This window comes from Anarhichas minor, unplaced genomic scaffold, assembly GCF_050575085.1.
Source record: "Anarhichas minor isolate MPS153535 unplaced genomic scaffold, ASM5057508v1 ptg000011l, whole genome shotgun sequence".
Classification (NCBI taxonomy): domain Eukaryota; kingdom Metazoa; phylum Chordata; class Actinopteri; order Perciformes; family Anarhichadidae; genus Anarhichas; species Anarhichas minor.
This window is the reverse complement of record NW_027466457.1, coordinates 3,801,089-3,828,657: the sequence shown is the minus strand read 5'-3', so window position 1 is coordinate 3,828,657 and position 27,569 is coordinate 3,801,089. Positions and strand designations below refer to the sequence as shown.

Below are 27,569 nucleotides of genomic sequence, written 5' to 3'. Positions count from 1 at the left end.
AAGCCTCATTTGTTCTTCTAAATTACATTTGTTCCTGTGATGTTAAACGGTGTACAATGCGATTGTGACTTTCTTTTCCGACGATAATGTAAATTGAGCTTGTGATCACATTATTTGGGTTTTCTTTATCACACTTGTGATCTGTTTTCCTAGTTGAGACCAAAATCAACGTTAGTCTGTCTCTCAATACTTTGTGACTTCTCCAGCCTGTCTTTGGCACTCAGCAACCATTGGTGGTTTTGGTCTTTTCAGGTTATCTTTTGATATTATATTTTCTTATCCTTTGAAGTGAGCTTGTTGTTTTTTTTAGTTCATGTGGTTTTCTCATGGGGACAAACTACAAAAGAGGGAAACAAATCAAGTCCGACATTAAAACAGAAGAACTTGTGGGTGAAATCTTCAGATACATTTTAAATACACACAATCACACATTTCTTCTTTGATCCTTTTGCTGTTTACATTTCCTTGTTATCTAGTTTTCCTCCTCTGACTTTTCCCGTCAGCCATCACTCCGCCCATATGTTGTTTCCTCCACCTTCCTCTCAAACTGTCCTTATTCGTTCATCCCTTTTTCCTTCTCTCTCTCCTCTTTTTTTTCCTATTTGTGTCCTCTCTCGTAATGTTTCTTCTCCTCCTCCCCCTCTTCCTCATTCTCTTCTTCTCCTCTCTCTCTCTCTCCAGATGGGTGGCAGAGAGTAGCAGCTTGCTGTGGTCAGGACAATTATTTACATAATTATGATCTCCCACTTAACCACATGATCCTTTACCTAGGTGTGGGCAATTAAAGCCAGCATCATAATGCAGATTATTCAAATACAGTCGGAAGCGGAACATGGTGGCGAGAGATCACACATGTGCAAACACGTGCCCTGTAACTGTGTGTGTATGTGTGTGTGCGCGCTGTTAATGTGTGCTTGTCAATGTCTACATGTGTGTGTGCAACAGAATGTAGGAACATGTTTGACAGCTTCTTGATTTGTTAATTGTGTCTTTTTTCTTTGTACCACTTGCTGTCCATAAACTGTCTAAATGTCAGACATCAGATCACAGCTGATCCAATAAAGCTCAGACTGAATTTTATCGGAATTAAATGGTCAGTTCACCCAAATCCCCGTCTAAAGATACATTTTTCTCTCACTATGGCTTTGGTTTTATGAGACATCCACCCCACGCACCCCGAATACAAAGTGTATGGAAATATGTTCGCGGTTAGCAAAGCGTTAATAAATCATATTATGTCATGGATACTGGACGCTAGAACTCTCTGTCAGCATTTTTAACTAAAACCAAATCTTGTTCAGAAAAACTGCCCATGGTAAGGGTAGCTGAATCGATAGCTTAGTATCTATGCGACAAATAGTCTTGTTTTGAGTATTGATTCTTGCTTCAATAGGATCAATACACAAAACCTCTACATTTGAGCACATAAACACTCTGCTTAGCCTCTTTGTTGGGTGCATCCATCAACTCATTGGTTTAGAGAAGACACATAGTAAACAGTTTTCATTAATTATCATTAAAGACTGTCCTGTCTTTTAACATGCATGCTATTATGTAATTAAGAAAGGATAACATTTCAATAAAAAAGCTCAATATTTGTCTAATCATGGTGTTAATGAAATGTATTCAGAATCAGAATTAATTATAATTTTATTTAAATATAAATTATAATTTTAATAAATTAGTAATTAATGATGCACTGGTGTTACTACAGATTGAATCTTAATTCTGTGGTATCTCCCCCTCTATTCCAAAGTGAAGTCTGTGGATTGCCGGGAGAAACGGAATGTTGTTTCTCAAAAGAGTTGAGATTTACAAATGTAATTTTTCAGTGTTGTGAGCATCAACAACAAAATTCACCTCCATTGTAATGGAGTGACAGCTTACATTTCAGGGAAGGATATACTAAATAAAATGAAACATATCTGCATGGCTAGACAATACTAAAGGGAAATGAGAATATATGTTTTTGTTTTTTCATTTTGGTGAACTGACCCTTTAAAGTCAGACTATATTTGTGTTGCCTGCTTGTTTTTAAAAACAAGATCCAGAGGGGTTAATGAGTTGAAGAGGACTGTAGGTCACCCTGTGTGCGCGTGTGTGTGCATGTGCGCGTGTGTTTGTGTGTGTTTGTGTGTGTCTGTGTGTGTGCGTGCGTGGGTGTGGGTGTGTGTGCAAGTTCACTGAGAAGCTGCTAACATGGCTGTCAGGTGGCAGACAGAGCCATGGCCCTTGGTGATCAACAGGCTCGTCAGTGAAGTGCCGTCATTGATTTTGTGTGTCTGTCTGTGCGTGTGTGTGAGAGAGAGAGAGAGGACCACATGACATCCCTCCTGGCTGGAGCACCTTGGCACCTCACTAGCCAGGCATGTGCAAGCACACATCTGCATTATGAAGCATACATGCCCAGTCTGGTGGTTATTGCCATCTAACTGTTGTTAACCAGCTCTCTGCAGAGGCCCCTTGTTACACACACACACACACACACACACACACACTCACACTCACACTCACATGCATACTCACTGACACATTCAATCAATTATGTTTTGACATGGTTCATGAACATGCAGATGGTGCAGGACCAGCGGGGGCAGAGGGGTATCTGTACTCTCTCTCTCTCTCTCTCTCTCTCTCTCTCTCTCTCTCTCTCTCTCTCTCTCTCTCTCTCTCTCTCTCTCTCTCATCCAGTGCTCAGTCCTGTATATGATTGCCTATATTTGTGTGTGTGTGTGTGTGTGTGCATGTGTGTTAAGGAGTCCACCGCCCACCTCCCTGTAAAAGATATTAATGCTGGCAAATTTTAGCTGCTGTATTTTCATTTGGCTAATCCTCCCGCCATCTGCTCGTTATCATACAACGCGCTGCTTATTACAATTGTACTGTGAATGTTAGCGTATGTGTGTACTTTGAGCATGTGCATGTCTGTGTGTGTGTGTGTGTGTGTCTGCTCTGCAAAATGTGTGCGTGTGTGGAGTGTGAGCTATACCAGGAGTTGTCGTTATCACCTCGGGTCAAAATCTGCTGGCATTTATCCCAATCTCCCTCGTTCAGTGAGCAGTCAGGCTGCACGCACACCTGTGTGTGTGTGTGTGTGTGTGTGTGTGTGTGTGTGTGTGTGGATCGTGAGCAACTAGGAGTTGTCGTTATCACCTCGGGTCAAAATCTGCTGGCATGTATCCCAATCTCCTTCGTTCAGTGAGCAATCAGGCTGCATGCACACCTGTGTGTGTGTGTGTGTGTGTGTGTGTGTGTGTGTGTGTGTGTGTGTGTGTGGATCGTGAGCAACTAGGAGTTGTCGTTATCACCTCGGGTCAAAATCTGCTGGCATTTATCCCAATCTCCCTCGTTCAGTGAGCAGTCAGGCTGCATACGCCTGTGTGAATGTATGTGTATGTGTGGGTGTGTGTGTGTGCGTGTGTGTGTCGTGTATGTATGTTGCGTGTGTCAGGTGTGTGTGTGTGTGAATGTGTGCTTGCATGCGAGTTCTCACATCAAAGCTTATTGCTTGTTCTAAATTAATGTAAACATCACAGAGCATGAATATTTGCCTGTATGAGTGTGTGTTGGTGTGTGTGTGTGTGTGTGTGTGTGTGTGTGTGTGTGTGTGTGTGTTAGTGTACATGTGCTTTAAGTGAATCTTCTGTTAATTAAGAGCTCATTAGTAACACCAGCTCTTTGACCAATTAGGGTGGCTTGCTTACTTGCTCACTTGTTTATTTTCTGGTTGAGACATTACCAAACATATTGTTTTATTCATTCCTTTTCTTTTACACCTCGTCTTTGGGTTTATTTCCCCTGTCTCTGTAGGATAGAAAACATAAAAAATTGATTAGGGTTGTTTTGCACTTTATTCTTGTTTTTTTTCTTTTCTTGGCAAGAGAAAGTCGCACACCTCCCACATGATGTGTGCTTGTATGTGTGTGTGTGTGTGTGTGTGCGTGTGGTTTTTATCTCCTTTGTGTTATCAAGCTGTTGTCATGGTCTTTTATTCATCTCATTAATAACAGTGCCCTTGAGGTGGAGCACTGCGACCCTGTATTCGTCGGCACACGCTAGTGAGCACAAACATGAACACGCAGATGCAGACGCACAAAAACACACACACACACACACACACACACACACACACACGTACACACAATTAACAGCAGAAGAGAGCCTGACAGCAGCTTCCGTTGAGGCAGCATTCATCTCAGCCCCCATTATGAATACACTTACAAACATACAGAATGGAAATAAACACATACACTTGTGTGTGTGCGAGGAGCTTCTCCACCCACTAAAACGTATACATATACACACAAACACACACACACACACACACACAGAACACCTTGTGTCCTACTTAAAATAAAGACTCAAAAGCAGAGATTGAATTCTGGCTCCTCCTCAGCACAGAGCCTGACGTACGAAGCACAGCCCACCTGACATCTTAACCAAGGTAAAATGAAAGACAAGGAGGTGTGAAATAAGAGGGATGCAGAAAATCACGCAAGAAAATTGGAAAGAGAGAGAGTCACTTTAAGGGATATTGATTTGGGAGGTTTTAGTCTGTCTGTTACACAAAACAACTGGCCATGCAAGACATCACCAGACACCACTATGTGCTGATTTTTGTTTTAATTCATAATTTTCTGCTCAATTTAGTCTTTAGTCTTTCTCCCTTTTGCTCAATGGCACTTCAGCAGTTCTCTGAACGATCACACGCACTCTGCAAGTCAGTTCAGGTCATTACTCTTCTGCAGTAAGAAACAAGTATTTATTTGTTTAGGTAGAACTGCTGCTGCTGTGCAACGCAGTAAAAATATTTAGAGTGACGTTATGAAATGCCACACTCACAGTACGGCAGCCTTAAGCTGAGTGAGAAGTGTGTGGATAGCACATATCGTGTGTGTGTGTGTGTGTACGTTCATCTGACATCTGCCATAAATCACAAGCCACAGTGTCCTTGTAGCTATAACACATATCATAGAAATCAATGCAGAGGTCAAGTCGAACACAGCTACCCAACCCCCGAAAATACCACAGCAGCCAATAAATATGGCAGGCTAATACACGCGTCAACGACCCGGCTCTCTCACCCTATTGACTCGCCACGTATAATAGACAGAAAAACACAAATGTCACTGAGTGTGTGTTCATTCTTCATGCGGATGTTTGAGCCGAGTTCGACCTGGTGACATTGTGAGGACTGGAGATGAACTATCTCAGCCTGCTGGGCATCAATATAGTATTAAAGGACAAATCTGGTGATTTATTCCTTATTTTTCCTATTGTCTGGGTGACACGTCCCTTCGTTGTGATGAACACTGTAATTTTATTCTGAATGAATCAAACATACACTGTCCTACTGCTGTAAATTACCTCTCCAGGAACAAATGTGTGTTAATCCGCAGCTAAAAATCCCCCAAAATGCACTTACTCACCCTTGAGTAACATTTGTTAACAAGCAAAAAGTATATGTTTTGTCCTCAATAGTAACAAATAAGCTCTGAGCTGAGTGCCACAGACCGGTTAAGGAAGTGACAAAGCATTGAGAGATGGACTAACACAGGGTTGGTTTTGTTCTTTTAGTGGCATTTGTTGACAACAACAAAAATACAGAATATCGCCCGCCTTATCCTTTAAAAACAGTAAGAGATGGTTTTGTTTATTTCATAACTTGCAGACTCCCAGCAGCCTTGATGCACCTCCTCATGGGAATACATTCCGATTTCAAAAAATAACATTTTGAAAAGACATTTGAATAGCGATCAACTGACAAGTCACTGAGGGAAAACAGTAAACTGCTGTAATGTGTGCGGCGCACATCACCGGGGGGTCCAGAGAGTGAGAGATAGTAAAATGCCACTTTCTTTTCCTTGTGATACCATGTTAAGGTCACGGTGTGCTCTGGGTAACAACGTGTGAATGCAGCACTCACACGCACACACACACACACACACACACACACACACACACACACACACCTACACATATATCCTGTCTGTCATGTCTCCTCATACATTTATTTTTTATTTTTAAATGATTTTATGATAGATTTACATGTAGATAATATGTATCATTAACCTGATTTTCTATTGCTGCTTCTAATCTCCATTCCTGTCTCATCCTTACTCTGCTCCACTCCTTCTACCCTGACTAATCACACAGTAATCACTCCAAACGCACACACACACACACACACACACACACACACACACACACACACACACACACACACACACACACACACACACACAGAGAGACACACACCCTTTACCCCTCACCCCTTACATTGTCAAATGATCATTGAGGAGCGAGCGTGTGGCTGACAGTGTCTCCACAGCAACGGCAGTTAGGACCAGGAGGGGGGCTGGGGCATCTTCCAGTGTGTGAATGATGAGAGCGCACTCACACCCACACTGACACACACATACACACGTACACACATCTATGAGGGTGCCAGCTATGATAAAAAAAACCTTTTACACACACATGCATAAAAACACACTCATGCACACAGACGTTGAAAAGTCCACACGCTACACAGACATTAAGCGAGACCTAGGAAACTGAAAAAAAGAGGATGAAAGCGAGAGTGGAAGGAAGGGTGGGGAGAGGAGGAGAGGGGAGAGGAGAGGTTGCTTCCTGGAGAGATTTTCTTCTTCCGCTCTCATTTACGTGCACGCGCAGAAACACACACACACATACACACACACACAAATATACAAACAATGACAAAGCACCACATAATCACTCTGATTCAATCATTTATGAAAGCAGATGTATAATTCAAAAACCAGCATGAAAGATTCACAAGGCAAAGAACATTGTTTAATCTGCCCTCCGCCCTCTAATTGCCCCCATCAACCCCTCCCTCTCTGCTTCTCTCTCTCTCTCTCTCTCTCTCTCTCTCTCTCTCTCTCTCTCTCTTTTTTTTTCACCTTTTGCCACAGCAGGTTTTTAATCATCGACCACAGTCTGGCCCAGACAACTAAAAGGTCAGAGATCAGGGTTAAGGGTCGGGGTAAAGACACGTCGGGAAGGTCTGCCTTCATGCCTTCAAACATTATCATTCACATCACTTCCTTTACTGCTAAAAGGTACGAAAACCTACTTCCCACATCCCTTCTTTCCTCCTCACCTTCTCTTCTTCACGCTGCCTTTTCACTGACCTCTCCCTCCCCCTGCTTTCTGTTTTTCGGTGTTGTTCTGTCATGCTGCCATCAGGCATGTTTAAGCACCTTTCTCAGGTAACCTTACACCTGTCCCCACACTGACACTGGCTGCACTCTCTTCTATATCACACAGTTGCCTGAAAGACTGCAGACAATAGACGTTCAGGCTGTTTGGCTGAAGCAGCTAAAGCTCCACAGCAGAGGAGAGATAAACCAGACAGTCAAGCAAATAAAAACCACACAACCCTTACAGATCAACCTTCAGTACGACATACTGTTCTTTCATTTAGGGACACCTCACTTTGTTTCTCAATTATTGATTAAACTGTAGATTATTTTCGTAATGAATTAATTGTTTGCTCCAGAAGATGTCAGAAAACAGAAAATGCTCTTCACAATTTCCGAAAGCTCAAGTTGGTTTATTGAAAAAGATGGCCCTCCAACAGTCCGCAAAATATTCAGATTAATATCATTGAAGACTATGAATCCTGGCAAATATTCTCATTTTAAAAGCTGGAACTAAAGTGTTTTTGCTTTAAAAATGGATTTTAAAAGTATTTTGCCAATGCATTTTCTGTGGATCGACTAATCAATTAAGATAATTGACTCATCGTTTCAGCTCTGTTGCATTTCAAGTTGGAATTTTGGTCAACCGTTTAGGCCACATTCAAATTTTACAAAGGTCCAAAGGTCTCCCAACGATTTTGAGAAAACTATAGCAAAACAATACATTCAAGATTTAATTAAGGGTGTACACAGATACGTTGAAGAAAATATCCACATTGTAGATATAACATTCACAATATAGCAAAAAAAGAATGCAATATATCTTTGCACTGCAAGCAAATGTTATTTTGGCTGAAGAAATAAATCCTACTGGAAATATTAACAATAACAGCTGTGGGGAAATCATGTTGCTTGGTCTTCCTGTTTAAGAATAATCAAAATGATGAATTCATAACAAAATATCTGTAACAGCTAGAGAGGCACAGGGTAACTCTCCTTACCTGGTAGAAGACCGTAAATCAATGTGACATCACTCAAGCTATTAATTATGCGCTGAAAGAATGATTGAATGAAAGGGAAATTCACTCTCTGCAGCCATGTGACCAGCATACAGTTTGACAGCACAATGAATACCAGCACAGAGTGTCCACAGAAAAAAATGTAAGACTGCATAAAAGTGGTCTTACCTGGAAGGTAGAAGTGTGGAGTCTTTAAACCAAACATGGTCCTGTATCACTCCTTCACTGACTGAGAGAAGAAGAGACTACAGGAGGCAGGGAGGGGGGATCGGGCTGTAGTCGGCCGGGTTAAGGAGCTCGTTGTTGGTGTAAGTCATCAGACGGCTCCCTCCTCCGGCTCTCTCTGGGCCCTGCGGGTGCGAGGAGGGAGGAGGGGAGAGGTCAGCTTCTGTCTACCTCCCTCCCCTCCTCTTCACCCTCTGGACTGAACCCGTGTAGAGCGAGGAGGTGGAGGGATCAGAGGGAGACAGGGAGGTAGAAGGCACAGAAGTACAGCGATAGAAAAAGAGAAAACGAGGAGAAGAAAAAACGCTCCACAAGCTGAGGATGGGTGACAGTGTGCTCATGCCATCTTTAACTGAGGAGCTCGCCTGAGAGGGAGAGCCTCTGAGAGAGTTGGGAGGGTGACAGGGAGGATAGGAAGAGGGGGGAGGGAGTGAAGGAAAGAGAGAGTAGAGAGAAAGAGAGAGAGTGTTCAGCCGGCGTCCTCTCCTTTTTTTTAGTCCTGCGCTTTGTAATCCCTTCCTTGTTATTCATTCAGCGGCCTCTTGCTCGTTTGCTGTATAATGATCTGTTTTTCTGTGCCTCTGTTCTCTTTTCTGTCTCTATTCTTGCTTTATCCTCCCTCCTTTGCCTCAGTCCCACCACTGACTGCTCAGCTCATCGAGCACAGAAGAGGAGGAGGAAGAGGAGGAGGAGGAGGAGGGAGGAGGAGGAGGAGGGAGAGAAAAGAGGGAGGGATGGAGGAAGGAAAAAAGAGGGGAGGAGAATCATAAGACGGATGAGTGAGGGAGAGATGAATGAGTTTATGTGAGTGTGTGGGGCACCCGTGTTTGTGTGTTTGTGTGCGTGTGAAATAGAAAGAGAGGAGGAAGGATGCTTTAGTTGGCATGTGTATGTGTGTGTGTGTGTGTGTGTGAGAGAGAGAGTAAGTGAGTAAAAAGAGATTGAGAGAAAGAGGGAGGAAGAGAGGCGAGAGAGTGTTGATGCAGTTCTCATTATCAGTAGATTGGACTGGTGCCTGAGTGACAGCTGATTCATCATGGGAGAGAGAGGAAGGGAGAGTGAAGGGGGAAAAAAGTGTGTGCGTGTGTGTGGAACAAGGAGGAAGGGGGGGTTAAAACCTGCCCTTAAGCATCTGCTTCATTCAGATCTCCTCCTCTCCTCCTCTCTTTTTCGTCCTCTCCTCATTTTCAGCCTCCAGTCCTGAAAATCAACAGTCTGCTGCTTTGGATCGCAGACATGCTGCTGCATACCGTGATGTGACCAGCATAACTGTATCATCCACACACCCACACATACACATAGCCCCAAAACCGGTCACATGCTCCCATTGATTAGACAGGCCTCATATGTCTGACACATCACGTTAGCCGGGCTTTCCATCAATTACTGTCCACTCTTGGCGAGCTAACATCCCATCTACTGTCACTGAGACCCAATTCTTTCACAGCCACGTTAGAGCTGGATCCCGAAACTGCTGCCGACACACACACACACACACACACACACACACACACACACACACACACACACACACACACACACACACACACACACACAGCACCAAACCAAGCTGCATCACAGGGGAATGATATCCCATCAGGGGCAATTATCTGAGGTGGTTCTGTGGTGTCCTACTCGTTGGTGGTATAAAGGCAACGGAGACGTTTTTGTGCGTCTTTTTGCTGCTTGTGGTTTTTTGTCTTTCTGTGCCCATGACAGCCCGGAGGAACCTGGCTGCTCTATCACTGTCTTCATCTCTATACAGTAGCCCTCATTTGTCTCTGTCATTTCCCCTCTCACACATATGGTACATCCAGCCACATAGCCACACAGTGTGTTCTGTTGCATGTATGCACACATTCAAGTCTAAGAACGTAGATGAGCACAGACATGTTTTTGAAATTGAGATAATTTTTTCTTTCTCAGTTTCTCTCTTTTCCCATTTCCTCTCAATTTTTAGTCTTCTTCATTTTTATCTCCCTATTTTACAAGTATTCTCTTTTATTTCCTTCCCTTCTCTTCCTCATCTCTCTGAGTTGTGAGGAGGAAGTGTGCTGGTGATTGATTGTGAGGGTCTCGCAGAGATATCTATAACCCCGTCTGTCACCGCTGATTCAATGAAGAGAGACTGCTGCAGGACACACTGTATATTTACAAAAGCACAGATGTAAACAAAGACACGCAGAAGGACACATTCACACAAACACAAACCCTCACTCGTGCATATACATGCACAATCACAAACACACGCACACACACACACACACACACACACACACACACACATACACAGAGACTGATCAACAGCTGTGGGAGCAGTTGTGAAACATCAGCGAAACCACAAACTGACATGTGGGGCAGACTGGAGAGAAGAGATAAAGAATACTAAGGAAACAGTAAAGAGGATGAAGAGGTGGTGGTGGGTGTGAGAAAAAGAGGGGAGTTGAAGCGGGTGAGTGTCTATGTGTGTGTGTGTGTGTGTGTGTGTGTGTGTGATGAAGAGGATGGTTGTCATGAAAAATATGTTTTTTTTCTGTCAGTTTCTTGCAATCACATCTCAATCTAAATCATCAATTTGTTATTTATGTCTTTCTTTCTGTATGATCAGCCTAAACACACACACACACACACACACACACACACAAAGACATCCGCCAACACTCTGCAAACACCCCTGACCTCCGAGGTCGAGACAGTCGAGACCCTTTGGCCCCCGGGGGTCACGCTCTGCCGCACGGAGCCGGGTCGTCGGGGTCAAGAGAGGAGGAGGAGGGCCAACAAACACACAGCACGATGTGTGATGATTACAGACAACAGCCAATAACGAGCGTCCACCTCTGACCTCATTGCCGTGGAAACGTGAGGGAATGTCTGTCACCGAGGGAGCAGTCTAACTCAATCTATCACCGAACGGTGACGGAGGGGGAAAGAAGAAGAGATGTGATCAATGAAATACCAGCTTCACCCATCCCTCAGCTTTCCTTTTCCTTATGGGCTCTTCTTCTGTCTTGAAAACAGAAGAAGAGCCCCCCCCCCCTCCCCCCTCCTCCTCTCTTCTCTCCTGCCTGGCTCTTTCTCTATCATTTGCCTGTCTGATGCATGCTGTGGCAGAATAAGAGCTGACACCCTGGTCTCAGCAGCAACCAGGGGCTGCCATCAGCACTTAAACACTTTCTCTCTCTGCTGCTTCCCCCTTCTCTCCCCAGCGTGCATGCAGCACTCTGGCTGCTGACAAGTAACACAGAGAAGATGACAAATAAACGGAGAGAAATGATGGGGGGGGGGGAGAGAAAACTGAGAAAGCCCTCCTCCATCTTTCCCTTCCCCTCTTGTGTTCTCTACACACCCTCCCCTTCTCATCTCAGCCCTGGTGAGGTCACTGACCCCGAGTGAGTGAGCCTCATTACCCAGTCACTCTGTATCCATTCACATAGGAGGGGGGTGTCTATGTATATGTGTAAATTTGTGTGTGTGCGTGTGTGTGTGTGTGTGTCTGTGTGTGTGTGTGTGTGCTCAGGATTATCTGTTTAGGAGACGAAATGTATATTATTTGTCATTCCTGAAGTCCCTTTGGCAGTTCCGGAAAAGACGTTAAAAGAGACGACAGAGGACGGGTGTCATCGCCAGAGAGGCACTGAAAGATTAAAAGATGGTGGATCGAGGATGAGTAGAACGGAGGATAAAGTGACGGGGAGATGAGGGGATGGATGGTGGGATGTGGAGAGGGTGGAGGGGTAGGGGGTGGCTTGTGTTGGATCAAAGATAATTGTCAGCGGAAGTCATTATGCACATATTGTATAGAGAAACCCGAGGACGCTTCTTTCAAACGATCCCTCTCATCATTTCTCCTCTCCTCTTCATCATCCTCTCGGTGTCTTCCATACCATCAGGGATTTAATTGGACACTGATGGGTTCACTGTGACCTCAAGAGAGGGAGAAAAATGAGTTAAAATTGCTGGGACAGGAATTGTTGGGTACATGAAACCGAATCCACACCACCATCAGCATAAGACTTTTATAGAAACACTTACAAATGATCCAAAAGGCAGCACAATCACATTATGACATGGCCTCAGACGTTCAGTAATATCACCCTAAACAGCAGTCTTACTGAGGTTTGGACTGCGATGGCGGACTTGGTCTCTGTGTCTTTGTCTATGTGGTGCACACTGTATACTTGTGATGGTGTCAGCTTCCATATGAGTGCAAGCAAATGAGGATGAAATGGGAAGGAAGTATGTTGTGTTTCTACAGCCCCCCCCCAACCTCAACTTCAGCCCCCAAGCTTAACTCTGGACTCAGGCTGTCTGGTGCCTGTCTGGCCACGAAACTGTCCTGAACACGGCATTCATGCATGCTCACATTGACATGTGTTACCAGAGTTTGGCCTGTTGAAGCCCTGAATCAGCACACACACATAAGCTGACGTCCCACCACAGCATGCAGAGCAGCATAAATCAAGACTGTTAATGGTCCTGAGCCACAGGGCTTCACTGTACTTCTCCACCCCTTCAAACTCTCTCTCTCTCTCTCTCTCTCTCTCTCTCTCTCTCTCTCTCTCTCTCTCTCTCTCGTGTCCATCTGTCCGTTTGCAAGTATGAGCAGAGCACAGTGACATACTGAATGGGAAATTCCTGCTGGTGTGACATTCGGTCTTGTGAGAGTGTGTTTCTGTTGATGTTCCTGCGCATGTACATAAAGCAGTGTATATGTATGTCGGCATATGTACACATAGAGAATGTACAACTGATTATTTTATGCTTGTTTCTCTTCATAAGAAAAAATTTACATAATATGTCCTCTGGTACAACTGAATGTTTTTAAATGATATGAAGAGAATTATTTCTGAGTTGATTTTTAATAAGGTCATTTTTGAAATTCAAATGATCTGTCTGTCTGTCTGTGTGTCTGTCTGTACAAATTAAAGAAAGAACGGAATAAATAAGTTAAGAAACATAATAATTGCTTCCATTTTGGTGCCGGGTGATAGACAGCGCTCTCCACCAGCATCATTATCAAAACAACGAATGATTGAATATCTTTTAGAAAAATGGTGTTCCTGTTCTGGCAGCTTGCGGTGGACCAACACCTCGCTGAGACACTAAAACAAACTGATTTTTGAATGTGCACTGCAGTAATTCACAGGAGAGGGACTTTAAAGTAGGGTGGTAGGGACGTCCTGGTGGATTGATGGTGAAGACACATACCACCAAATCACCATTCACTACAGCACTTGCTATTAGATAGCAAAACTTCATGATTAAATGTTTTTACTTCGTCATTGTGACTTAGTTTTGTCCATATCCATAATTGTACAGAAACTCTCTTCTTAAGTTCTAATCTTTTAACTTTTTAACTGTAATATCTGTAAACATTGCAGTTCCCACAGGCTGAATAATACCCTCTGTGATTAAGTTAATTTGGTGGAGTGCCCCTTTAATTTGTTACCCATTCTTATCTATCTGTCTGTCTGTCTGTCCTGTCCATCTGTCCATTTGCAAGTATGACACACACTGAGTGGGAAATTAGCCTGTTGCTGTGACATTGGTGTTCAGTGTGTGTGTGTGTGTGTGTGTGTGCGTGTGTGTGAGAGAGAGAGAGAGAGAGAGAGAAAGATATGTGTGTGTGCCTTTGTTTGGCCCCGCTCTGTCTACCCAGATGGTGATATCTAGTGATTATCTCTGTATGCATCTCCTCCTCCATCCTCTCGGCCAGTCAGGTCCCGCCCTCGACATGCCACCATCCGTGGTGCCACATCGATTACGCTCCCCTGGGAAACAAAACGCCCCCCCCCCCCCCCCCATGACCAACGTCACATGAGCAGAGCTACGTAGCAGAGTTTTGAACGTCTCTCAGCATATTTCCTGGCCCTGGCCTGGCCACCGAGGTGACACCCGACCTCTGACCCGGCTTCTAAACCTCTAAATTTACGTCTGTCCCTTCTGATGCTTTCTGACCTCAAAGGATCATAAATCACTACCTCAGACTCAGACTGAGCCTCAAGACATTTTGCCTCAATGAAATTCAATCAGAATAGACATTTTCTCTGAATGACTTTAATAATACATCTTACGCTCTTGTCTAATTCTTTTGAGGATCAAGGAAGGGAGAGGGGAGGAGACAAAACTGAAGTGTAAATAAATAGAGGAATGTGTGTTGTGTTATTCATAAAGACATAAGAGGTAGACCAGAAGTTTCATGTTGATTCATCAGGCACTGTCATTACAGTGATTAAATATAATAAACTCAAGGTTAATTTATCAACTTTCTCCAGATCTTTTAATTGGATCCTAAGGCCATAAGTCATGTAATTACTAGAGCAGCAACGATTAATCAATTAGTCAATCGTGGTGGCCCAACACCTTACTGAGACACTAAAACACGCAATTTTTAAGCTGCACTTCAAATCAAACTTGTAACCTCTGTCTCTGTTTTATGGTGATTTTCTCCTGTTTCCTGAGTAACGACCTAAGAGTTGACCTCAGCGTTAAAGGCCCAGTGTGTAAAATGTAGTGGCATCTAGTGGTGAGGTTGCAGATAGCAACCAACAACATGACCCTCCGCTCACCCCTCCCTGTCCAAGCATGTTGAAGAACTAAGGAATTAGGTTTCACTTTTGTTTACATGTCAGTTCTTGTTGCACAGATTCATTAAAAATGTAAAAATACATACAGTAACAAGCGTAGTTTGAGTATCCTTCACTTCACCTGGTTCACTTTACCATAGCGGCCTCTCTGCTTGCGTCTCGTGTGTGTGTTTGTGTCTATGTGTGTGTGTAGTTGGAGGAGCTCAGGCCCGACAGAGAGAGCAGAGCAAATGCCCACTGCAACGTGATAATAAACTACATCAAAACATTAAAAAGTACGAATAAAAAGCACCAGTAACGTTGGTTTAATAACGGGTTTCAGAAGGCATCTCTACCTTCACATAAAACAATGTAAGGCTCTCGCTAGAGCCAGTGTCCGTTCTGGGCTGCTGTAGAAACATGCCGATGCAAGATGGCGGTCCCTGTGGAAGACAAACCGCTCCCTAGGAAGATATAAATGGCTTTTTCTAAGCTAACGAAAACCCTACAATTCGTAGTTTCAGGTGATTATACAGTGATTAAAACATAGTCATGAATATTATATTCCATTCCTGCCAATTAATCCCCCTAAATATTACATACTGTTCCTTTAAGATTACATTTTGACTTTAGGGACACATAACTATTATCGCTCATTGCTCTTAATTGCTTTAAATAATAGTATCTTTATTGTAGTTGAAAATAATGTTTTCCTGTTATAAAGAAAATCAAATTAAACTCAGTATGTAACCAGCCAGGGGATGCACTGATTGGATATGGTTGATAACAAAAGGTGTTGTATGTGCAGAATGTTGCTCATCATTATATGTATTCTGATGTATTTTTAATGCATTGTTTTCTACATATTTCTTTAATTATCATTGTAAAGATATGTAAAGATATTCCCACCTCCAGTGTGTTTCATCATTCACTTGCTGAGAATCCACAATGAAGGTCACTTTGCTTACCAACATGTTTCTAATTCACTGTAAATTTCCAACGGAGGTATTAGACATTTTGGTCCTCATACTGTGTCATGATTTTCAGCAAATCACAGCTTTGCCTTCTGGGATGTCTGACATGCTGGTGTGTGTAACCGGTGCTGTCACTTGTCAGTCAGCTGTCACTTAATATCTTGCACTGCTGAATTAAAACACCGAGGAAAGACTGTGAAGAATTTCTATTGAGGGAAAGCAGGTTTTTAAACATTTTATGAAGTTATTCAGATGTTTCATATCACGATGCTCTTGAGGGAAATCCTGGCAGTCTGCACTAACTAACCAGATCAAGGATTATTCCAGCTCCACTGCTAACACACACACACACACACCTTTACACACACATCCACAGACACACACACATGCACATCCACATTACCTGGGGGGTCCGAGCTCCCCCTCTACAGGCCTTCACCCCACATGCTCATCTCAATTAATCACCCAACAAAACAGATGTCAGGAACAAAGGAACGATCCCCAGGCCTGTGGGGTATGGGGGGGGGGGGGGGGGGGGGGGGAGGAGGAGGAGGAGAAGTGTGCGAGGAGAAGGAGGGGTGGAAAAGCAAAGGGAGGATGAAGATAGGAAAAAGGAGAAGGAAGTGTCAGTGCATTTAGTTCTGAGTGGTTTGTACGAAGCAGGTGATTGGAGGTTGAAGGGGCAGCTAGAGTGGGATGTGTTAGCTGTGTATGTGCTTGAAGCCCAATGCTACTGTTACTGTACAACACAAGATGAAACTGTAAAAGAAAAGGAAAAAAAAGAAGTCACGATGTAAGAGGGGGAGAGAGTGAGAGACGGCGAGAGAGTGAGAAAAACAACAAAGCCCTGGAGATGAAAGACGGTCTACAAAACAATGGATACAAAATAATGCTCTGCGGTGTGCAGAAATAGAGCAAAGATTGAAAACCTGCCAAGATAAAGACAAAGCCCCGCTTTTGAACTGTCACTTCACCGCGATACTGTCAGAAAACAAATGGCAATCTTGACAGGTTTCAGCTGCTTTGAAAGAGGCAGAATCATATTTTATTCACAAACGCATATTTTATGGCTTTTATAGCAAAGATCGTAACCTGTTGTTAAGCACTGAATTCTTGAATCCTGTGCTAAATTATTGACATCTACATAATGTACAATTGGATAGAGGAGGTGGGGAGTGGGCCAAGGAGGGAGTGAAAGAGGAGGAAATAGGAAAGAAAGAGGAGGGAGGGTTGGGAGAAAAAGAGGGGGGTTAGCTGCAGGGGGGAGGAAATGCTGGGAGAACTGAAATCTCTATAACATGTACTCTGTTTTTACATAAATCCATGAAAAACAACACACAGTCTGCAGTCTGACCATTACAGAGAAAGCCATCAATCTACTGGTATTATCTCTTCACTGTTTCTCTTCTTCCATCCACCCATCCTTCTTGAGCAGCAGTCCGCTGCCTCTCTTTCTGTCTGCCTGTAGAGCGTGAACAGTGAGAGTTACAGCTCGCATCAATAACAGGCAGATAACGGCCCAGTCCTCAGTCTTCAAGCACAGCCTTAAATCACATCAGCCCTGGAGGGAAGCAAATGCAGAGAGAGAGGAGGAGGAGAGGGGAAAAGCTTAGCACTTAAAAGGCGCGCTGCAACTACAACAACAGTGCAGCGCCGGTAAAATACACACAAGTGGAGTAGAGCCGGGGACAGATATACAAGAATGCATTAATTTATGCAGCATAAAAACAAGGCTCTGTGTTGTAACTGAGAGTTCACACACTGAGCAACACGCCGAGGGAGGAGAGAAAATGACACACAATGACTGAGAATGTGTGTTTGTGTGTGTGTATATTTGCATATGTGTCACTGCAGGTCTTCAGGCCCGTTTTCTGTATGTTTGGATGACAGCAGCACATTACCGAGCTGCAGCACAGGACATGAAAAAGCACTTAATGAAGCGCTCCATCCCACTGGCAGCCATTGATCCACAACACTCTGGGAGACTCCAGTTGTAGGTATTGAACTGATACACACAAATACACACAAGCGCTTGTGTTTTAAAGATGATTCAGTCTGATCACAACTTGGGTCTTTCTTTTTTTTTGGGGATAATTTTGCCCTTCACTAAAGTGAAACAATAACACAGTTCTCACCAAGTTATCAGCAGAGATCTGGATACATGACGCACTGAAAAGAAGTCAGACAAAAAAAACTTCAGATGAGCACATAGGTCGGAAACAAACACCCTGGTTTGTGATAAATAAATAAAAATAAAGGCACATTGTAAAATTACATTTACTGTACGTTTCTGGATCAACTTTGACCCACCGTACTTGCCATAGTTTTGCCCACAGACAATTGTCCTCTGCAAATGTGAGATTACCAACGTTTCAGGTGCCAGCCCAGCCGCAGTCATTTCCAGTTTCAACCAAAGTGGTTTTGGTCAGTGGCTCCCTATTCTCAAATAATATAATTATGTGATGTGTATTTTTGCCATCACTTCCTGTCACATCGCCAACTAAGATACCAACTTTTAAATGAAGTAGGTCATCAAAGTAACCAGTTTGTCATTACCATCTTTCAGCAGATACCAGAACCAAGAATCCGTCAATAAACTGGTCCACAGCAACATTGTTGATTTATAAACGTTTGGGAGCCCCTGGTTTAACTAATCTAGATAATCGTTTACATCTGACTACTCCTGTTTATAGCCCCATCAAACGCTGGTGTAGAGATTTTGTGCCATGTTGGCAGATCTCAGCAACTTGTTTCTGAGTAAAATGATATGACCGCTGACAGTTAAAGCTGAGAAAACCCTAATTTGTAATCTACCAAAATCAACCCTATAGTCGAAACCTTCATTTTAGCTCAGGAGGTCATCCAATCCTTTGCATCTTTAATTCACCCCTCCTCCATTTTTTTGTGCCTCCATCTTAATTTTGCCCTTTTTTTCGCTCTATCACTCACACACACACACCTCTACACCTCAACCCACATCCCACACATCACTCCTCGTTTGTCTCATTTGTCTCTTCCCAACTCTCTCCCTCCGTCTCTGGCTCCCTCTCTCTTAACATAATGATTCAGTGACACTCGTCTTTTCATTTCAGTTTCGTTTCGACAAGAGGTACACACAAACACACACGGGAACACACGGGAACAGGAGAGAGTCAGAGGAAAGGTACAGAGTGATAGAAGGTCTCCTGTAGTTTGTGCTCTACAGTAAACATAATGTGTGACATCCGCTGAACTGGGGTCAGAGGTCAGCCGGTGTTACGATTCCCTTCCTCTCGGTGCTGCTGAGGTTGAACATTCTTCACAAACAGCTGCTGTCCATACTGCCCCAGTGCTCTGAAGTATGGATCAGAACAGCTAAAGAGATTTAAAGGGATTACTCCACTCTGTACAAACAAACAAACAAACAAACACACACACACACACACACACACTTTTACTCACAAACATGCACTGACACACACAGCATGTACACACTTCATATAGATAGAAAAGCTTATGGACTGCCATGTTCCTGCATTATGATTCGATAATGTTATTGTGTCCGGCCGCATAGTGGCTGAACTCCTGACCTTTGCCCTGGAATCAGCACCTGCCAACCTGGTTTACAGAAGAGGTCAGAGGTCACCATGGACCTCCCAGTCACACAGCCAGATGGAGCCCTTTTAGCAGCAGGGACAACACCTGTTAAACACACACACACCAAGACTGTGTCCTGTAAGAGACAGCTTCTCCTCAGTGTGGTGAATTGAAAAGCATACAAGTCCTGTGAGTCACAATCATACTGACACACACACAGACACACACACACACACACACACTCTACGCTCTGTTTGACATGTCTTGTGAGTTCAGTCTGTCAGAAAATGTGCACCATGTGAATGATGACCGGTCACACCTCACTTACTCTGAACACAATGACAGGAGGTCACAGTCACACAGTAGTAACCGTCTCTAGACTGTGTCTGCGTGTGTGTGTGTGTGTGTGTGTGTGTGTGTGTGTGTGTGTGTGTGTGTGTGTCTGTGTGTCTGTGTCTGGTTCAGCGTGTTAAACTGTGCACATGTGAACCACAATGACAATATGTGACTCAACAGTTTCTATTGTTCAGCAGCATATATCTCCACCCAGAGATTTCACTTGTAAAGATATGAACACAAAACATTCTGAATTGATAATGTTTGAATTAAATAAACATCAAATCACAAGTGAGTTTAGAGGTTCAATCTTAAATGTCAAATACATTTTTAATAAGTGATGAAACAGATATTGCTCTCTTATACAATACACTTTTGGCATAATCTAAAAGACAACGGCTGCAGGTTTGCAGATTACTTCTTATGTGCTCATCTATGTAGGTGTGCATGTGTGTGTGTGTGTGTGTGTGTGTGTGTGCGTGTGGTGAGCTGTCAGAGGAGATCTGGTGAGAGTGGGCTAATTGGAGTTAATTCACCATCTGTCTGTGTGAGCCAGCAGACAGGGTCATTAGCAGAGACAAGTCCAGCCACAGGGGAGGCCGAGAGGGGAATCACCATCCCTCACTTTCTCTCCCTCAGTCTTTAGTTTTTGTTTTCCTTCCTGTCGACCAAACCGTCTCTTGTCTCCATCATTCTGTCTTTGTGTCTGTTTGATCCTCCTTCATCGCATTTTTCAGATCCTGTTGTCTAATTATGCAAAGCACAGACTTAAGGACACGTTTTTTTTTAATTCTTTGTGTGCAGAAGATTGTTTGAAGTGGTGATGATCTAAAACTGGGTGTAGAGTAATCAGCGAGAGCCTTTTCTCTTTTTGTTGACTGTTTTGTCAGATCTGCGCTGCCCTCTGCTGGCCAGATGTGGGCCTGAGACCACAGCACTGGGCAGAGATGAGAGATAAAAAAATAAATGATTGCCCTGTCCACTGCAGAGTGTCTGCCGGGTGTCACAAGTCTGACAAATGTTCTTCCATTAAAGAGAGATTGATGGTGCCATCATTGATTATTTTTGAGTTCAACACATCCAAACTTCCATTGAGTGTAACAAATGTAATGTCATTTCATGATGACAACACAATTTCATATTTCTTGACCATCACAATTGCAGGTTACTTGTAGCATCCATTTGATATATTATCTTTGTTATAATTCGTCAGGACCTTTGTTTTGCACGTTGTATCACCCCTCGTCTTCCATATTATGTCTTGTATCTCTCCACTATTGACAGTTATAGAACAAAATGGCATTAAAATAATAACAATGAATGAAAAAGGAATTACTGAGCGGGAGGAGTAGGAACCTTTACACATACAAAACCATGATGGGCAAGGTTTCTTTAATCTAACCTACAAGCCTTTAAGATAGGCTGCTAGATAACTTCTCCAAATAAGGACGGTCATTTTAATACACTGACTGAGTGTGCAAAGAAAGTGGTAACTTAATCAATTTTAGATTAGTGAAACTGTGCTTTGTATTCCACCAAAGTGCTTGTAAAATAACACTGGATTATTAAAAGGCCGTTAAATTGCATATTCATGAGGGCAGGACAAATGATTAGCTTTGAGGCCGACTCCATCACACACAGGTTTGACCGATCTGTGTCCTAGAGATGTACTTTCTGGAGTCTCTGTATCGGTCAGAGTTAAGCACAAGAAATAATGAAGGGGGGGGGGGCCAGAAAACGTAAAGTTTGGAAGACAAATATTCAGTATTGGCTGTCTTTAATCTGACACCTATCACATGTGTAGGTGATAAACAGGCAGTGATCATCATAGTCCTAACCAGTCTTGGCCTCTCTCCAGCTCCATGTGGTCTTGTATAAGTAATTTGCCCAGAAAGAAAACCTACACCAACAAAAGACCAACAAATCAGTCAGTGGGAAGCTCTAACTCAAAGCATTTTATTGCCTCTGCTTGATGGATCATTTTTGACAATGTCATAAATTTTGCCTTTATCATTTTTTTCATCTGAAGACACCGTATTCTTTCTCAACAGGTGTTTTTCATCTCTGCCAACTCTAAAGTGAAATACATCGCAGAAGTTTGAGAGGTCGTGCTTACTGTTGTAAATCAAATATAACTCGTATGTTTGTTTTTTCACCACAGTCTGTGGCGCCAGATCTTTTTTATTTTACAGCCATGTCTTGTACTCACCATCTCAGTGCATGAGAATGTTGGCTTCTCTCAAACACATTACAATACATAAATCCAATGCAACAAATAATGTTTAAACATGTTACATATTACATGGTTGGCAATTGAGAAACAATAAGGTCTAAAGTAAAAGAAACTACAACTAAAATGTGACTAATTCAATGGTCTAGACTCTATTCCTTCACTTCAAATCTACAGCATTAATATACAAACTGTACAAAGCTGGCAAAAATGATTACGTTCTCATTCGCAGCCTTTTCTGATTATCTGTGCTGTACTGATATCCCCTTGTTCCTCTTCTGAATACAGGAGAACCTTCTGCATGTATACATGATTATTCTGTTTGCCGTATAACTTCAATAAAAACATACGATGCTTCCTGGCTTTGTGATTCCCTTTGTTTTGAGCACTCTCACTGTTTGACTCCTTGCAAAAGCTCTGAGCTAAAAAGCTTTTAGAGGCTTTTGTGTTGTTGAGCGATTCAGGAAAACATGCCAGGAATTGTAGGTATTTGCTGTTCCAGGGCCCCAAGTGAGCCGTTGTCAGGGGAGCCAGGTTTTCTAGCAGTGCCCCTGACGGTCAAAGGTGATTCTGAGGTCAGATTCACTTAAAGTCAAGTAACTTCTCATTGCTCCTATACTTCTACACAGACACATTCAAATATACAATGCAAACAGGTCATAACAAGACTGAGTTATGTTCTAGTTAATTTTCTCAGACAGATGATTAGCAACAAGCTCTCATATTGTCACAGTTAATTGCCTCCATCATTGAAATGCAGGTTGGTTGAACGAAACGAAAAACAGAAGAGGGATTTAGACACAGATGAGAGATGAGAAAAGTTGAATAATTCAATGGCAAATATCATAAATATAAATCTATATATACACATATATAAATGTGTACTTGACAATGAAAGACAAAAAGTAGAATAACTGAATAAAGAATACCAAACATTGTATGAGCGACGTAAAGCCATAGGCCTTTTTCACAGCAGACATTTTGACTTGTTATGAACAGGCGTCACCAATAACATTAAACAGGGTTTTGTTCTTTTCAAGTGTCTCAGTAAGTCAGTGAAAGACCCTGAAACCCTGTAAGACCCTGAAACCGAAGCAGCTAAATGGAATCCAGCCATCATTAATTTGATTATTTACACCTGTAAATACTGTGACAGGTCAACATGGTCTATTGTATTGGATATGCATTGTATTGTGCTCAGTTGTTTTATTATTGTGTTCACCTTTTGTTCATCTCTTTTGCTGTTAGTGTGTAAACCAGTAAAATGCTTTGTGTGAACATTGAGACACATCCTGTCCTCTCTTGTCCTTTACACACTGAACCACCAAAAAATCATTGTAAAGCGCCGACTGTGCGTCCTCCCAGCAGCCGGAGGTGACCAGGTCAGCGAACGCCTCGCTGCAGTAACTCCGGGCTTCCTGCCAGGTCAAAGACATTTACACTAAGTAGCACACAAGAGAAAGGCAGGTGACACAGCAGAGTCCTTGAGCAGATGCACCTGTCTCTGGGTCGATGTGAATGTGTGACTAATTTGACAGGTTATAACTGTACTTAGTGCAAGGACTCATAGAGACTGTTTTCGGCTGCATCTGGAGGATGAGACAGCCTCTCTGGTTGCCGGTGGTCCTCTAAAGCTTCCAACAATAAATACGGTTACATAGCTCCTGATTTCAGTCTTCTCCGCATGGCAAAACATTAAGATCATAGTTTTCTCCAGAGACAGACTGCACTAAAACATTTATGTTGCTTATGTTTTTAATGATACAACTTTAGTCATTATTGTCTCATGTCAAAGTACTATAATCACATTATATCCAGGGCATAGGCCTACAAATGGGTGTCAATCAATGGCGTAATTGCCCCATGTGTATTCATCACATATTTCAATCAAGTCAACTTAACATTTTGTCTAAATATTTTTAACACTTAGGAAAATGTAACTGTCACCTGAAATAATTTGTCAATGTATGAGTGTAGAAAATCACACAACTGATGTAGAAAGAAGTCATTTTGGATTGTATTCAAATGTAGGCTGTATATGCTTAAAAACAGTTTGCTAAACACATTGCTAAAAATAATGTTCTTTGCGTGAATCCCATATTTATTACCACACTATAACAAGAACACTGTGATATGTACAGTAACTGGCTGGCAGCAATTAACTAGTAAGTTACTGTAGTACATTTCACAGTTTGCTTACTATGATTACTGGAGGTAGAACATCAAGCAATTGTTTGTCCAGATGTTGTTGTCGAGATATATACTGTATATACATATATATACAGACACATATATCTACACATACACACATATATAGGAGCAAAAGAGGAGGGAAGCGAGAAAAAAATGGTTAGAATTAATGTTGTCAATGTTTCTGCAGACGTGTGCCTATGTGGGGGTTTCTTCTCGGTATGTAAATAAAATCAAATATTAAGTGTCAGCATAAATACAATTGGCCAATAAACTTGTCATTCAATAAGGAGCCAGCTTCATTAATCATGCCATCTTGTATTGTAATAATACAGTACCTTGTTTTTTTGTTTTGTTTTCTACAAAACGCCAAACCTAACGTTATAATGTAGATGCGTCTGGTTTCAGTACATACAAAGATAACATGGATCAAAACAAACAAACAGACTAATTATTGATCTACTTTACTCCTAAAGTACTTAATGTTGTACTATCTCATTGTCTCTTTGCCGGAGGACGCGATACTATTTTGATACAGCCATTACACATTGCTATTACTGTATTATTAGAAACCGTAATGGAGCCAGTAGTAGCGCAATAGTAACCATACGTGTTCCCTCCACTAGGAGCCGCTGGCCGGCGGCTCAGCTCGCTATGAGCCGATAGAGCTGCTTTATTCATTGGAAGCGATCCGGGATGCTGAAATGCCTCAGAGGGTAGAGGAGCCTGACTGTTACCTTTGAGCAAACAGCTTTGTGGATTAAAGTTTCTGCACACAAAAAAGTTCTTGGATACGGTTCGCGATGAGTTGGAGGAACTGATACGTTGTTTTGGACATCTTGGACGCGGGTGTTGTTCGGGGTTTTTTAAGTTTAGACAGCTAGCGCTACGCAGACGTATGCTAACGTTAGCGCTGCCGCGTTAGCATAGCCTGCTAGGTAAATATTACGGGGTTTCCTGCATCTGCGTCCACTTGTCAATATAGGAACCGTGGCGTTAGTGGACATTGTGTCACGTTGTTTTATTGATTATAACAGCGGGCTGTAGCTCCAACGAGATGGGTGGATTTGTGTTTCGTTACACACAAAGCTAACTGGCTATGGTTAGCATGTACGAATGCTAGCTGACGTTAGCTAACGTTGCCGAGCCAGCCAGCAACTTCGGCAGGAGAGTTTCGGCGAGCTAACAACGACACTATTGTCGCCCACAAGCAACCTCTGCCGCAGAAAGCAGTCAACCCGCAGCCATGTTCGAAATGGAGACTCATATATCGTGCCTTTTCCCGGAGATCCTGGCCATTATTTTCAGTTATCTGGACGTTAAAGACAAAGGAAGAGTAGCCCAAGTGTGCGCGGCCTGGAGGGACGCGTCCTACCACAAGTCTGTGTGGAGGGGGGTGGAAGCCAAGCTCCATCTGCGGAGAGCCAACCCGTCTCTGTTCCCCAGCCTGCAGACCAGGGGGATCAAAAAAGTTCAGATTCTCAGCCTGAGGCGAAGTCTGAGCTACGTAATTCAAGGGATGCCGCACATCGAAAGCCTTAACCTGTGTGGCTGTTTCAACCTGACAGACAACGGACTCGGTCATGCCTTTGTGCAGGACATCCCATCCCTGCGGGTGCTGAACCTCAGCCTTTGCAAACAGATCACGGACTCCAGCCTGGGCAGGATTGCCCAGTACCTCAAAAACCTGGAGGTGCTTGAACTCGGGGGATGCAGCAATATCACAAACACCGGCCTGTTGCTCGTCGCCTGGGGCTTGCACAGACTCAAGAGCCTGAACCTGCGCAGCTGCAGGCATGTGTCCGATGTGGGCATCGGTCACCTGTCCGGCATGACCCGCAGCGCGGCGGAGGGCTGCCTGTCCCTGGAGAAGTTAACCTTGCAGGACTGCCAGAAGCTGACCGACCTTTCCCTGAAACATGTCTCAAAGGGCCTAAACAAGCTCAAAGTGCTCAACCTCAGCTTCTGCGGAGGGATATCGGATGCAGGGATGATCCACCTGTCGCACATGACCCACCTGTGCAGCCTGAACCTGCGGTCGTGTGACAACATCAGTGACACGGGGATCATGCATCTGGCCATGGGCTCCCTCCGGCTGTCTGGACTCGATGTCTCCTTCTGCGACAAGATTGGAGACCAGAGCCTGGCGTACATCGCCCAGGGGCTGTATCAGCTCAAGTCCCTCTCTCTCTGCTCCTGCCATGTCAGCGACGACGGCATTAACAGGATGGTACGCCAGATGCACGAGCTCAAGACTCTCAACATTGGACAGTGCGTGAGGATCACGGACAAAGGGTTGGAGTTGATAGCTGACCACCTGACCCAGCTGACAGGGATCGATCTGTACGGTTGCACGAAGATCACCAAGAGGGGTCTGGAGAGGATAACGCAGCTCCCGTGCCTTAAAGTGTTAAACCTGGGACTGTGGCAGATGACTGAGAGTGAGAGAGTGAGGTGAAGTCTCTCCAGTGTAGTATACATCTTTCATTGTGTATCGTGCTCAGTTGTATACTGAGGAAGGCTGTCTGTCTCTCCACTCTTAATTTCACCTTCTATGCTGTGACTAAAAACAAGGAGAGGGACTCCGCATCGATCACTGGGATATTGTTCACCTCCACCTGCAATACTCCACTTCTGGTTTCAGTCTCGCTCTCCTCTGATGTGCATCGTTTAATCTCAGCCTGTGTACAGTTCTTACTCTCTAGCTACCTCGCCCATTAAACACAGGAGTGCCTACTATCGCTGAATACTAAATTACATATTTTTGTGACTCGCATACCAATGGGGATTTAGATATTTAAAAAGAATCTCATTGCAGAATAATAGCTAGGCATTTTAACTCTTAACAGAAAGTCAAATTTTGATAGAATGGTTTTTGTTTTTTTTGGCTGATGTATTTTTTACTTGTGTAACCAATATTTTTTTGTATTGAGTGAAAAAATTGTACTTCAAATTGAAGTGGGTGGATCACTCCCGTCTGTCTGTTTACCTGTGTATAGTTGGCTATGTTTCATATTCCTGAGGAAGTACGTGTGTATCAGATGTTCCGGTATGCTACTCTGTCAAAGGTTCATCCACACAACTACAGTAAGGCGTAGTAATTAACAGCTGCCAAGGCTATATGCAATACCTTAAAACTGTTTTATCAGTGGTCTTTCTCCTGAGGAGCTTCCAACGATAGTGTCAGAGTATTTGTTTAAAAAAAAAAAAAAAGCAGTAATTTAAGATTGTTTTATATTCATACAGTAGTGATATTTATGAATAAAGATGGCAAATATGTTTCA

The 27,569-nt window shown here is 43.2% G+C and overlaps 2 protein-coding genes across 2 annotated transcripts in view; one reads left to right on the top strand and one right to left on the bottom strand.

Moving 5' to 3' along the window:
• LOC142947396 (genetic suppressor element 1-like) overlaps positions 1 to 9,046 on the bottom strand; it is a 34,794-nt gene extending 25,748 nt beyond the window's left edge. The window contains exon 1 of the mRNA XM_076088953.1: positions 8,357 to 9,046. Within this exon, the coding sequence (XP_075945068.1) occupies positions 8,357 to 8,393 (37 nt within the window). The 5' untranslated portion in view covers positions 8,394 to 9,046. The remainder of the gene's footprint in view (positions 1 to 8,356) is intronic.
• Positions 9,047 to 24,975: 15,929 nt separating this feature from the next.
• On the top strand, positions 24,976 to 27,569 carry LOC142947394 (F-box/LRR-repeat protein 14-like). The gene has a single exon (XM_076088951.1). The coding sequence runs from the start codon at positions 25,532 to 25,534 to the stop codon at positions 26,741 to 26,743; it is 1,212 nt and encodes a 403-aa protein (XP_075945066.1). The 5' UTR covers positions 24,976 to 25,531; the 3' UTR covers positions 26,744 to 27,569.